Below are 15,380 nucleotides of genomic sequence, written 5' to 3'. Positions count from 1 at the left end.
TTTGTTCTCAAATTGTTAATGCTAACAACATCAGGATTGCGTGACTACATGTATTTAGTGTGTATTAGCGTTACCTGTAGATTTTTTTTATTTCTGTACAGACTAATCTCTAAGGTTAATTTGTCATACCATACAATCCGCCATCAAAAGTGATCCGTCGCCTGCAGCATCCTCACATGACATATAGCCTACTAGCTGGTAATCCTTCTTTATGTAAACAGACGTGACGTAATGACGCAAAGACAAACAGCGGCATGCTTGAATTTCCCGTGGAAACTTACCAGTACCTCTCAAATTAGAAAACATTACAAGCTTACCGTTGTGAATCAGGCTAAGGTAAAGAGATAGTTTTGAACACTGGCTGCTTATGTACTTGCTCAAAAATTGATTTTGGATAATTTTTAACCAAAAAAGTTAAGGACTACAGCTTTAAAATGTATTGTAGGAGCTACTGTTACTTTTACTGTTCATATTATTGCTCTCTCATGTTTTATCTTTAATTTAATAGCACAGTGAAAATTTAGAGCTGCTCCAGCAGGGCTCAACAGCAGTGATTTTTTTTTTTGTACTGGCCTGGTTGGGCCAGTGGTTAAAATTTTTAGATACCAGTGAAACATCACAATTTTTAGCTGTAGAAATTGAATAAAGTAATCAAATGTAAAATAACACTCCATAGTCTTCACTGTATAAAATAAATATAAATTAATCATTATTAAAGTTATAAAAGTTATTTAGTCAAGTTCAGTGAGTTTCTCTTTGTATTTTGTAGTTAGATTAACATTTAAGACAAAGACAACAGTAGGAATATTAGGCTGCTGTCACTTTAAGAGCTGCACGTATCTAACATACTGTTACACACGCATTTTCTTTCTCAACTGTTTACTTTCATTTAAGACTATGTTTCACAAGCATACTTGCCTATATGGGCATTTTGACATAATTTTGTGTGAATTTGTTGATTCAAGCGCAGGAAGACATGAAAGAGAACTCAATTTAAAAGGCTATTCGCGCAAAACATCATGTGATTACTGTACCGCCTTCCTGTAATAATGTAGGGAACCACTCATACATAAATCACATAGTTAATGTTTTTACTTGCACATACAATTTAGTTTTAATCCAAATGATGCATGTGTGCTGAGTAATCAAGATCAGCAGTAAAGAGCATGAAACAGAATGCGCACCCTCTCTCTTTACCGCGCCACTGCGCGCTTAATCCACTCTGCCTACTTTTCTCTTATCAGCTGCGCACAGCAGCTATAGTGTGAATATTTAATTTGTTTTATAGTCTGTTAATTAGATACATTTACTTCATAGACATCCTTCTCTGATATCTCCATTGTGCTCTGTGTTTGCTCTGTTGTCGTGTTTCTTTGTCTGGAAGCAAACACTACACGCTGTGTGGTATCAGTTGCTGGTTTGGAAGCATTTTAATAAGTACAAGTACACGAGCGCAGTATCAGTGCATCCATACTAGACAGTACTATTTTGTATGCTTTCGTCCTTCCTTTTCCTTTCCTTTGCAGCCTTTTGAATAGGTGACCTCAAGAATGGAGATACAAGCCAATCAAAATGCTGCAGTTCTCAAGGGTCAACTTGAAAAGCTTGATAAAAGTGGAAAGTTCATTTCCACACACATTTTTAGTTGTAAAACATTCTGTAAGACATGCTAAAGGAAGACGTGACACATGAAGTGAAACAACTGACTCTGGTAGCTCATGACAGTAACAACATGGCGGATGTAGTACATTCAGATTACATCCATACTACTGCTCTTATAAATACTTTCTGATATGACTGTTTTGTTTTATATATTTTTTTATTCTTTGTATGTATTTATGACAGTAAATTAATTTTAAAAAAATATATTCCTTTTTATCAGTTGTTGCAGGGCAAATGGCAACAGAGATTGTCATTTTGCTTGAAATGAAACTTTTACATGTCTTAAATGATTAGTCAGCCTATGGTTGTGCCAGTAATTTGTTGTTGCATTCCTTCATTTTCAGCTCTGCAAATGAAAGTTTATGTTTGGTGTCACAACAAATTATTGTATTTCAATCTCTAAAGAAATGCTATAATTTGTTATTGCATACCAACATGCAACGTAACGCAGCAGCGTGTGATTCTGCCAGTATTACAAGTGGATCTTTAGCAAAGTTGAATCCATCTGTTGTCATCCCCACCTCCCTCTCCTACACACACTCACAAAGATTGACAACACATGACCTTGAAAGCTGAGTTGTCTGACATTTTATATAAGATGTTTGTTGTTTGTTGTCCCAAATGAAGACCGTGTCATTTGATTGTACAAGCTGAATACACAACTGCATATTGTTCGTATAAATACCCAAATAAACAGATTACAAAAATATGGTAGTGGTTAGATAGCTGTTTACATTTCTCTCTCTGAGGAAAAAAAACAACAAAAAAACATCCCATGCTCACTTTTCTCATTTTTAACTCTTTATTTCCTCCGATAAAGCTACTTGTGATCATACTGTCTGGATGATTGTATGCAACTGATTTACTTTAAATAGAAGATTTAAAGTAAATCAGGAAAATGCATACACCCAGTCAATACCTATTGAGTAGACACGAGAAAACAAATCTATTCATAATTCAAACCTGTGTGTATTTGTGTATCAGTGTGTGTGTTGGCATGATGAGTGTCAGAGATAACAAATTGTAAGGAAAAGTTGAATTTGTATCTGCTTAGGATCCTGGCTGCCTTATACATTTGGCTTCAGGTTTTGTGGTAATAGGATCTTTGATAGATGGCAGCCCTCCTCAGTCTCCCATTTTTTAAAAGATATTTATTTATTAATCTGTCTATTTATTCAGTCAGATCACCCCCCCCGGGGTCACTGTGACAAACCACCTGCATCAGTTTTTTTCTGCTTTTTTCATCCTTTGCTTTATAGTTCATATCCAAAGTCACTTATGCGCATCTCAGTTGGCCGAGCGTCATCCTTCCGCCCACAGGCTAACGGAGGGTATGTTTTCCATCTCATCTCTCATCTTGTGGGCCGAGGCCTTCCTCCATCTCTCCACCTCTTTTCTTAATTCTCGACACATGTCAAATGGAAGCGTGCCCTTTAGTCTTCTCATGTGTATGGAGATCTGACAGCAATTCCCCCATATTTATATTGCAAGCAAAATGCTCCTGGACTTATAAGGAGACGTGTGTCAGTCTACTGACTACAAGTTTTTACATTCAGATTCGTTCTTCTCGTTCATTCAGGCTGCTCTAGTTCCCAGTTGCTCCAATTTGAGATTTTTTTTTGTCCCCATTCTAGACAAGAACTCTGTTACAAAATCGGGCTACATATGTATTAATCTATAATATCTAATTAAATACACCCTTTGTAATAATATAATTTTATATACATGTAATATTGTAATTTTACCCAATATTTTGTGCTAGTGTGTGTAGTGTGTGCTAATGTATTAGTGTATATAGTCATTAGCTTAGCAGCATGCTAACATCATATACAAACTGTGATTGTTAGTCTGGTTGAGTGTGCTGAGGAGCGTTTTTGTGTATTGCACCATTAACCGTTAACTATTACGAGTTTTGATTATGGTTAGCATGGTTTCTTAGAAATTAGCTGCCTATAAAGATACCAGTAGATTTTGGAACTGAGCTACAGAGCTTTATGATGAATTGGTATTCAAATGATGTTTTGTGAAATTGTACACCCACCCCAGTTTACGTTAAGTCCTCAAAGATCACAATCTCCATTAGACACAATCTCTCAGTGCCATGATCATCTGTCCACACAACTGTGCAATCTGGCATCTCAGGTAAACACCCACCAGGTGTCACTTAATCCCGCTTTTGACGCCAACTAGACCTTATCCCTTAAGGGGTGACCTCAAACTCGTGTCACACTCCTGGCCCTCTGAGAACTCCCCAACAAGAATCATGGAGGGGGGCTGTTTTAAAGGGTCGTGAGGGGGTTGTAAAGGTAGTATGAGTTTGAGCGTCGGGGTGGGGGTGACAGCACTGGAAACCAATGGTGCATCAAGACAGTTCTACCCCGCCACGGTGGCCATAGATCAGGGCAGGGCTGCTGGCGGACCGGGTGAGGGTGACAGGGGAATAACATCCCTTTCTCCTCAATCGACAGGGCCCATAACTCCTGCCTCCCCAGGGACAGATTGAGAAAGGCAATAGCCAGAGGCTGTGAAGCAGAGATGCTTGGCAGAATTGAAAGTTAAAGAAGCAGGAGCGGAATATGTTTTTTTTTTCCCCACGCACTTGTGCCTGCTCTTGCACTCTACTGTCTTTTTTTTTTTTTTTTTTTTTTTTTTTTTTAACCACTCTCTACTGAGGGGAAAAAAAAAATTCCCAATTTTTCTAGAGCGAGTCCGAAGCTTCCTCTACGTACTACAGCTTTATGTTTTTCACGCAATTTAAATGCATGCCTGAGGACATAGGGGAAAGCATCTCCCGTTGGGAAGTGTACTACCACGGCATCCCTTGTTTGTATGCCGGCATGTAGACCGTGAAGCCTGCAGAGATAGTGCTGTGTCAGGACCGAAGTAGTGTCTCTGCAAGAGTGCCAGACTCTTGCCCCAGTAGCGACAGATTTTATAGCCTGATCAATTTCCCAGTGGCTTATTGAATGTCTTTTAAATGGCTTTTTTATTTTCAATTATAACCCACTGTGTCTCGCCTGCCACAATGGGCCAACATTTGCACTGGTGGATAATTTAAAACCCTACTTTAGGAAATTATGCATTTTATATTGCCTAAATTTACAATCCCCTACCCAGTGCTGGTGTAGCGACAATAAAAGGCAAAGTAACTGAATGGATTTTTGCATATGCGTTAATGAATGCGTTAGTAAGTATTTGTTTGTGGCTAACTGGCACATCCATGGTGGACACCGCTGATGAACGAGGTGCATGAAACGTTCACGTTTATGGAGATTTATTTGCTTATTAAATTTAACTTGCTTTCAGGTGCCGTTATGAAGTTGATGGAAGCAAACGCAGATTGAAGTACCTCTGGCGAATGACCCAAAGTTAGACAGGTGCATCGAAGTGCATTTGCCCCCGTCCCAACCGACCATCTCTCCCCTCCTTATCCCCAGCACGCGAAGCAACTTGAAGGTGAAAGAAGTGCTCACCGGAGCTCATTGGAAAGTAGAAATGACAGTAAATTTTTCAGCCTCCCTCTCCCTCGCTCCTCCATGAGATGGGAGATCTTGTTATAGCAGTCAGGATGAGAGGGGGTCAGGGCAGCAAGCCGGCGTGCGCCTGTTGATGATTGAGGAAAAGAGGAGTAAATTCATTCTGCTCTCGGCACTTTGTCAAGTGCCAGTAGCTTACCGTTGAGAGCCAGTCACCCATCACCATGTTACGACCTCAGAGGTCAGCGGTGAGCCATAAATCAGTGAGGAGAGAGGTTGCGGTGATGCTGCAGAGCTGAAGAGAGCTGATGCGACTATTGCCTTTGCCGTGCCGCCCCCCCACCCTTTACACCCTTTATGAAGCTGAGGAGCCAAGGCCTGCATAAAAATGAAGCACAGCCTTTCACCACGTGTTGCTGCTTGGAGTGCTAAATGCCCGGAATAAAGTCTTTGTACACTTTTATCCTGCATTTTCTTGATTAGATTGTTTATTGTGACGTGGGCTACTCTGTGAGCGCCCTCATTCTACTCATGCAAAATATTGATTTTTGTTCTATAATGAAGGATTTCATAAGTGACATTGTTTTTGATTACTCGCGACAAACCTCCTTAGAGTATTAATTAAAACGGCAGCAGATGTGCAGGTGTGGGAAATCATTAGAAAGAGGCCCCAGTCTGTGAACATTTCGCTCTCCCAGAATGCAATAGCTCTGCATGGCAAATAGGACGCCTGAGAGGGAAAGCGTACCTCACAAGTTCATCTTAAGAACAAGTACATAAAAAACACAAGCATGTACAATACAAAAGGGACATCAATCCATTCATCTGGACTTCGTCTTGGATGTTTTTTTTCTCTCCTGCCAATGAGATTCTGCTAATTTTTCATGCTGAAACTGTAGAACCTTACACGCGAGGTACACGTGAATTGTTTTGCTTGAACAAGGTTGTCAGATTTTCGACAGAGCTGCGTTCCAACACTTCGACTGCTCAGTTCCAACTTAAACAATGAACAAACGTCAATATGATGGTTTCCACTATTTTTTGACGTTAATTGATATATCATGGAATTATCGATTTCTTAGGCACCCATGTGCTAGCATTTTTCTCGGGCGCACTGGGAGAGAGCACTAGGAAAGGGGATCTGGTTGGTCAGCTCCTGCTTTCAATATTTGCTCCTATTAAACTGTGATTATCCTGCAGTGCCTGGCTTCTCTCAAAGTTGGAGAGAGCAGGCCAAGACAACACAGTCAGATTTTTCCAGAAAGTAAAAACTTCCTGACAACTCTGAAAGTTTACCAGGTCTTCTGAAATTATTGAATACCTCATGTGAGCTTATGTTGAGGTACATATATCGACATTTACAGATGTAGAAACTGAAATTAGCCTGAGAAACTTTTTTTTAAAGACTTTTTCGATTACTCATTTCTCATTAGTCCCTCATACAATAAGATCTCACAGGACTGATATGTGGTCAGTTTTAATACAGTATATGTAATTTAATTTTTATTTATTTTTATGTATGTTATTCAGGTGTACGGGAAGTAGGGGTGCTGCAGCACCCCCTGTTTTCACAGGATTGTAAATGCAACATAAATTTTTGTTCATTTACATTTATTCATTTTTAGCATTTAGTAATTTATTTGTAATAAGTACTTTTAAGTGGTCTATTAAAGAAGTGTTATTTATATGTTGCATTGTTTTTTTAAAACCTCCGCTCTACTCCTGAGTGCAAGTCTTGGTGTTGTGCAAGGTAGGTATAGGTTTTCTGTTCATTTTTTATTAGCTGTCACTGTATAGGCTCTTTTATTGTTTATGACAGTGTAAACAGCTTAATAGCTCTTTTATTTAAAGCAGGGGTCAGGAAGCTTTTTTGACCAAAGAGCCATTTTTATCAATTTTGGTAAATTATTTTTTTTCCAAAAGAGCCACAGTAAAAAATAATATAATATTAAATAAAAAAAGTTTTTTTTTTTTTTCAATAACATTTCAAACACTCTCATACTGGTCACTGGAAGTTCAACATTGCACCTCATGGCAAAGAACTCTCTGATGATCTGAAAAAAAGAATTGTTGCTCTACATAAAGATGGTGTAGGCTATAAGAAGATTGGCAAGAGCCTGAAACTGAGCTGCAACACGGTGGCCAAGACCATACAGCGGTTTAACAGGACAGGACAGGCCTCGCCATGGTCGACCAAAGAAGTTGAGTGCACGTGCTCAACGTCATATCCAGAGGTTGTGTTTGGGAAATAGACGTATGAGTGCTGCCAGTATTGCTGCAGAGGTTGAAGGGGTGGGGGGTCAGCCTGTCAGTGCTGCATCAAATTGGTCTGCATGGCTGTCGTCCCAGAAGGAAACCTCTTCTAAAGATGATGCACAAGAAAGCCCGCAAACAGTTTGCTGAAGACAAGCAGACTAAGGACAAGGATTACTAGTGTTGAGTTATTTTGAGGGGACAGCAAATTTACACTGTTATACAAGCTGTACACTCACTACTTTACATTGTAGCAAAGTGTCATTTCTTCAGTGTTGTCACATGAAAAGATATAATAAAATATTTACTAAAAATATTTTTTAATATTTTACAAAAATGTGAGGGGTGTTGAACTTCTGTGAGATACGCATGCGATTAATTCAAAATAATAATTAACGCATAAAATAATTTAACGCAAATAAATTACTGAAGCATGTGAAATTGCGTCATTAACGTAATTTACGTCACACAGTTAGATGATCTTAAAAGTCCATGCTGATTATATCAGAGATGGCAGAGAGAATTATTCATTCAAGTGTCTGTTTCGCTTTAAAACACAAACTCTGTCATATTCTGTCATTGTATCTGAAGAGCGCGAGCCCTCCCGCATCGCACTATTCCTGTCTGAATGGAATTTCGAAACATCCCACCGCTGTATGGCCAGATGATATGCAAACTCTTTCTCGGCTGGATAAAGCAAACCAGTGTCTCGGTAGCAAAGTTATTATGGATTAGGATTGCAATCAAAGTAAAGACGATTGCGGTGACGTACAGGAGTCATACGTTAAGCACGTGTGAGTCCGTTATGATGATGCACAGACAAATAACGTATGAGCGCGCTCAACGCACTGATCGCATATTGTTTTATGCACAGACACATTTCAGTACATTCACGTTGTTTTCACACACATTCAGGATAATGTTTTAATTTGTCCTGTGTATGTTGCTGTGTACTTTAGTATATATGCAGGTCAAGGCGGTTGGTTTATCATATCATTTAGTTATTTGGTGTCCTTTTGGAGTCTGCAAGTGTCTTTTTTTGGAACGACACCTAAATTTACCTTGAAAAAAGCTGAAAAATACAGTTTTGTGAGAATCACACTTCAGTCTGATGGTTGCTGGATATAGGCAATGATGGCAAAATGGACGTGTTAAACAAGATAAATGGTGTTTGCTTAATTTCATGATAAGTGTGTGATTAATCGCGATTAAACATTATAATCTATTGACAGCCCTAATTACAACACAAACACACACACACACACACACACACACACACATATATATATATATAATATATAGTTGTGAGCCTGATCGCAATGAATTGAACAGATGGTCCAGAACTAAATTCGCCTCTGGGTTTTACACTCTGTGTACCTTTAGCTGTTTACCTCAGCTGGTACTGTTTTATCAAGACTACTTTGAGATCTTGGACCAGTGTTGAAACCTTGAAGTTTCTAAAGTGCTGATGTAAGACTGTCAATTGAACCATGTCTTCAGAAAATAATAGGCCAGAACAATGGCAGACAGGGGAGTGTTTTAGAAACCTGTTTGGAAACAATCATTATTTTTGCTGTTTCATTTAGCGCCTCTCGTAGGATCCTCCTTTTTATTTATTTTTACACCATATGTTCTCAATTTAGTACTTTTTTTTTTTTTGCTATTAGTAACTGTGGAATGGAGTATTTTCTCACATTTTATTTGTCAAAGAGTCACTTAAAATTTCAAAACAGCCTGGAGAAGCTAAGCTTCGTATTTCTGAACACACAAACACTTCCACAAACTCAGTTAAGAGACGCTTGACACATCAGAATGATGGACTCCTTGAATGCACTGACCTCTCTCCTCCAGACGCCCCTTTCATCCGCCCTCTCTCCTTACAGCCCTTCATCCCTCCATTTCCACCCATGTAGATGAGACAGAGATAGATGAAGATATTTCTGATGGGCAGCCATTTCATAGCAACACACCAAATGAGTTCTGGCTGCCCTGCCCCACCCTTCTTTGCTGGAGATTAATCCTGATGCAGAGCACTTTTCGACCATGACAATTCTGTGTGTTAAAGGTGACTATTCTTTGGGGACAAAATTGGGTTTACTTAACTAAATCTGATAAAACCGTAGAAGTTCACACATACAAAGAGATCTGTTACTACTTGTATTGTAAAATGGAGAATTGACATAAAGTGAAGCTGAGCTCTCACACGTCTGCTCCACTTACATAAATTGACTGTTCTTTGTATGTGGAAGTCAATGATTGTTTATTATAAAGGATAAGCTTATATAGTGCTTATCTGACTTCTCACTTCAATAGTAAGTGACTCTTGAATGAAACAGTAGCACTGGAAACCGCCTGACGCACAAAGCCTGGTATGTATTCAGGACATGCTGCTCACAGGCCTGATAACTCAATGCGTATTATGAAGTGCCCCCAGATTTATGGGCACACAAAGACCCCACCAATTGGTAACTGAGCCCTCTGGGATGGGAGGCAAAGATTGTGCTCATCCCTACAGTGCTATCATAGCATCTAAACACAAGTCAGCCATAAATTTGAGGAATTTATGCTATATAGGTGTTGTGTGTCTTTTTTTCTGAGGGCGTTTGATAAAGGTTTTAAAAATATAGCTTGTACTATATTGATGTTCAGTGAAATATTAGAGTGCATGATGGATTGTTTCGCTTTTTTGGCAAGACAGTCAAACAGAAGAGTTACATCCGGTTTGATAAGCATTTTATAATTTGCAAGGGTGTTTATTTGTTACATCTTGCAATTTTTTTGTTTGCTGCCTTTCTGGGTCATTGATTAATTGTGACTCATGTGACTTCGCAGGGCATCTGTCTATCCTCTGTGTCCATGACAACCTGAATGAAGACCTGCAATGTCCTGACACTGGTGTCCACCTCTCTGGACAGGTAAGGCCTTACGCCACTTCTGCGCCCATCTATCAATAAGGATCCAAGGTTATTTGACATCTGAAAAGAAAATCAATTTGCTTCCTTTACATTGACACTAAAATGATACCAAACCCTTTGCCTGAGCTCAAAAATGTGTACTAGTGCCGACAAGTATTTTGTTTTTACTTTTGTTTCTTCTCATATAATGTTGAAGTTACTTTGAAACTAGTCAAGCTGCACACTACTCCAAAAAATGGTGCTAAAGTGAGACTGCCTTTGTTGTTTGTTGCAGTTTGCAGCACTATTGTGGTGTTTCGTTCTGAAGTTTGTCCCTTTTTAAAAATGTTTTAATACCAAAGCCCCCCACAAATGAACATATTGGTTTATTGAATGATTCACTAAAGTACAAACATAATGCTGTAACCTGGGTCAATGAATCAGTGAACAAAACTGAATGAATCCTTTTTACTGAGCTGATTCAGAAGAGTCACTGGGAGGAATTAAAATCCTGACCACAAGTTACTATCAAAAACCACATATATTTCAGGTTGGAATTTTTTTAGATAATTATTGCTTCATATATAACATCAGATTACAATATATAAAACTACTTTTTCTATTACTGAAGTAGCATTTTAGTTATTCTTCAATGTTGGCAACCTGTTATTAATTTGAAGTGTCTTGAAATCACTAGGATGGTAATAAAAATAAATAATACATAAGAATAAAAAAATAAGAATAAATGAATAACATAATTAAGAACAATATTCACTTAAAACGTGAGGAACATGAGAGGAAGCAGAGTGATCATCAAAGACAGCAGCCCTCTGGTGGCCGCCAAAAAAATGTCTGTGTCTCTAGTGTCAGACTTGTAGTACACTTATCACACTTTAATTTAATTCACACTTGAGGCTTTACATGGAAATTTTCAGATTCCCAGAGGTGTGAATCAGTTTTAAGCGTACACAGTGCATGAAGCACCTCATCAAGGTCACAGGCCTGGGCGCGCACACGGCGGTTCCACCTTGAGAAGTGAGGAGAGGAGGGTGGGGTTTGTTGATAATTGGCAGTTTAGTGTGAACCGGAATTGTGTCATACAGTGACACATCCCATGATGCAAGAGTTATGATCACTTTCAGCTGTGAGACGGCAGCCTGTTCACACTCATATCTGATCAGATCCCTGCCGCTGAGATCTCCACATATTGATCCCATTTGACTTTAAAATCCTCTTTGGAGTTTCTTTTGACTCTTTTGCCTCACTGTCTTTTGTTTTTCAGTCAAGTTGTCAGACTCTCCACCCCTTCGCTAATGTTTATTATTTTCTTTTGTCTGTTGCATAGTTTTTTTTTGTTTTGTTTTTTCATTTACTTTTTCAAACAGGTTTGCTTCACCCATTGCTTTCTTTTGTTTGTTTTTTGTTTAGCTGTGCTTTTTGTCTGTTGTTTTTTCATTTATTTTTGTCAAACATTATTTTATTAATTTATTTTGTTTATCATTTATTTGTTTTTGGTGGTTTTGTTTTCTGTTGCTTTGATTTGTTTTGCTTTGCTTTTTGTTTTTTTTGTTTTTTCAATCAGGTTTGCCAAACACTTTACCCCTTGGCTGTTGCTGTGTCAAGATGCTTATAAATAGAGAATTATCGATTTGTTTTATTTATCATTTTTTTATTTTATTTTATTTTACATATGTTTTCCTTTAGTGAAGATATTTACTTTTTGAAAGTATTTATCACAGCACTATTTGACCCTGAGGAGGACTGGCGGACAGGCAAGTATGCTCTTATATGTAATGAGAGCACTTTCGTCCTTATTGCACTGTACCAGGTGGCCCAGTCACCAACACTTGAACATGGACTACAGCCCTTCTGGAACCTTTGTGAACTTCCGCCAGTGTGTCAATCACTAAGTGAGTGGCAGGGCTTCCTGTTTTGGCCGTGTGAGGTTACACATCCTGGCAGGGGAGCTGCTGTCAGCCACAGGACCTCGTGCTAGTCGTGTCTCCCACACACACACTTGTTCAGCCCCATGGGGATCTCCTGACTTGCAGGCTCATGACACACCAGCGGAGGTGCTACACTGATTCCTGTTTTACTTCACACCTGCACAGTGCTGTCAGGACTCTTTCCCCGGCCACACGAGAGGTCATTTATGCTTCAGTCAAAGCTAATTAAACATTTTTGGTGCCAAAAGAACATAAATGAATCTGAAAAGGCACTGATGGAGAGAAAGGACTGCAGGATGACAAAAATGAAATGTTTGTCAGCAACATCTCAATAACTGCTAGTCTCTATACTATTTTTGAAATAAAATTTGTTACTTTATTGTTTCTCGTCTGGCAACTTTTTGCATGTGGCATTTAAATCAAATGCTATACTATGAATTTTGAAATCTTATTTTTGGACTTTTTGCCATTTTTATTCATAGCATAACGGATACATGACAAAATAGGCTGAGGGAATGGTATTAGGGCCCCCTAGGCCACAGATCTGACCAGAATTCGTTTGACGTTGAAGTTTTAAAGTGTTTTTTGATTCAGGATGCGAATTTGAAGTAATTGACCCTACACCATTATAAAGGCCCGAAATCTAAAAACGAACTGGTGTGACGCCATTTCACACAAAATCGTTTGTTCGGAGTCTGAAACGGCTTGCCAAAGCAAACTTTCTGGAAAAGTTTGCTCTGGCTGGTAAACACCTTCGTACTACCATTGGGCCGTGGCGATTGTACAATTGGTAGGTGTGCTCTTAGGCTCCGCCCTCTTTGACATGGAAATCTCCAGTTCATTTCTTCTGTTGAATCCATCGAGGTGAAAACATAAACACTGTAGAGCTGCTTTATAGTAGAAATTGAAGTGTAATTCGAATTGAAAGCAACACTGACACTTTTTTTCATGTTTAATAGCTGTCTGGTTTAAAGCAATATATTGTGTAAAGTGCTATATAAATAAACGTGATGTGGCTTTACTTGACTGGAGTGCCGAATTGTAGAGCTTGTGGAAACACTTCCTTGTCATATGTTTTCTTAACTGCTGTTTTCACGCTGCTGTCATTTGTTTGGTTTTTTTTATTGAGAGGAAAGCATGGAGCTCACATTTACATATTCATATGATGTTTTCTAACAGTATACCACTGGTCATGTATTTCGAATTTCTTTTTATCCCTAAATGACGAAAAAGAGCTTTGCTGTGAGAATATCTGGACCTTTATGCCACCTCTGTGAGCTGCACAAGATAAAGCTCTCCAGCTTTCTGTCTGCTCTCTCCATAATAATATATAAGGACACAGAATGGAAAAAGTAAAGAAAAGTCTCACACTGTCATAATATTTATTAATTTTTTTTTTTTGGCCTTTTTTATCTATCATCTGGTCATTTATTGCAAATAACAAAGTGGCCTAAAACAGTCAAAATGATTAGCAGTGTGATAATCGCCTAGTATATGACTGATTTCCTTCACAGCTCTTAATCCAAACGCTGTGTATCATGACTGACCATTCAGCCTTTTTAAACATAATTTGATTGGATCAATGAGGCCTAACTCCTCCTCAAAGGCCTCTGCTAAAGAGTTTCTTTCCTCTAAAGGTCAGATTACTGCTGTTGCTGATGAGTGATACTAGTTAACATAGACCAGCTCTGCCTTTTTTTTCACACATTTTTTTATTATTATTATTATTATTATTATTATTACTTTTCTTTCTTTCTTTTTTTTTTTTTACATTTATTCCTTGAGCTAAAATGTTTAAAAATAGTTGGTGGAAAGAAATGAACAATATATATTTGTTCAATATTTATGTATTTTTTAATATTTATATTTTTTTGTGTGATATATATATATTTTTTTCTTTCAACTTTTCAAATATTTTAGCACAGGAAAAAAGCTTTGAACGCATTGAACCTTCAATCCCACTGACAATACACCAAAATAAAAGAGGCATTTAGCTGAAAAACAATGACAAATATTTCAAACCTCAGAGTGCAGATGTACTCACCTCTCCCACACTCTTTGAACAGCCAGTCGCAGAGACCATTGTTTCACCTGAAACAATTCGTATTGAATCATCGCCATGTTGTCTTTTTATTCTTGCTGTCCATCGGGGCCTGAGCGTTAATATGCCATCACCACAGCTCACATCCTCGTTAGACACTGCAACCGATGAGGTTTCCTGTGGCTTGGGGGCTTCGCCAGCAGGACACTTGTTCCTACCAATCTATCAGCGAAGAGAGGAAGAGAGGCACAGAGCTGTTATGTCACTCTGGAACGGCCACCTGAGCTCCTGTGACTAACTCTGCAGGAAGAACGAAGCCAGACCGCAAACATCGGCAGCTTTAGATCAAGAAGGCCCATTGAGGGAGGCTACTGTACAGATGTGAACAACAGAAATTGTTTGTTGTGGAGACCTTTTTCCCTTTACAACCCCATCTGCGGCGTCTTTTAAAGGGATAGTTCACCCAGAAATGACAATTCATGCTTATTTTTTCCACTAAAGGCATGTTCTAAAATCCCACATGGGATTTTTTCTGAATGGACGTGAAACATTGGAGATAAAAAAGAGAAAAATGGAAATGGTCATCCTGGTGTCATCAGTACGGAGACAGAATGTTAATTAATTGTCACTCGTGGGATCTAAAGTCTGCTCATCTCCTCCTCTTTACCCTGGTGTTGACTGTATCGTCAAGCTGGTCGGGCGTGTGATGGACATTTCCCCTTTTGGTGTGGGTGGATTGGAGAGTGACACCTACTTCCACCCCCATTGGAGAGGAAGTTCCTATCAGAACACAACAGGAAAAGAAAAAAGGAAAACAAGCTGACATCTTTTCACTGATGAAGTCACTTCCTACAGGCCCTCTATTGACCCTAGTCCACCCACCCAGACAGAGCTTGAATCAGAAACGCCGCATGCTAAAATGAACTTTTTAGCAGGCAAATCTATTAGATCTGAGTATATCTTCAATTGTCCATGCATATATGATCTATATTGACTCTTCTATTGAGCTTTGTATCAAATATGACCCTAATAATATGTAACATTATAACCCAAAGATCAGAGGGACAGACTGGAGATTTGCCCTCATTGTGCCCTTGGTGTTGTAATG

The 15,380-nt window shown here is 38.8% G+C and overlaps 1 protein-coding gene across 2 annotated transcripts in view; it reads left to right on the top strand.

Annotated features, from left to right (window-relative positions):
- The window catches only part of LOC127520874 (adhesion G-protein coupled receptor D2), a 73,785-nt gene that overhangs the window by 46,404 nt on the left and 12,001 nt on the right, over positions 1 to 15,380 (top strand). For both annotated transcript variants that reach the window (XM_051909541.1, XM_051909540.1), the window contains one exon: positions 10,224 to 10,306. In XM_051909541.1, coding sequence (XP_051765501.1) covers positions 10,224 to 10,306 — 83 coding nt within the window. The remainder of the gene's footprint in view (positions 1 to 10,223; positions 10,307 to 15,380) is intronic.

The sequence above is a fragment of the Ctenopharyngodon idella genome, chromosome 10 (assembly GCF_019924925.1).
Source record: "Ctenopharyngodon idella isolate HZGC_01 chromosome 10, HZGC01, whole genome shotgun sequence".
NCBI classification, from domain to species: domain Eukaryota; kingdom Metazoa; phylum Chordata; class Actinopteri; order Cypriniformes; family Xenocyprididae; genus Ctenopharyngodon; species Ctenopharyngodon idella.
The sequence above is the reverse complement of the archived record's forward strand: the minus strand, read 5'-3'. Positions and strand labels throughout refer to the sequence as shown.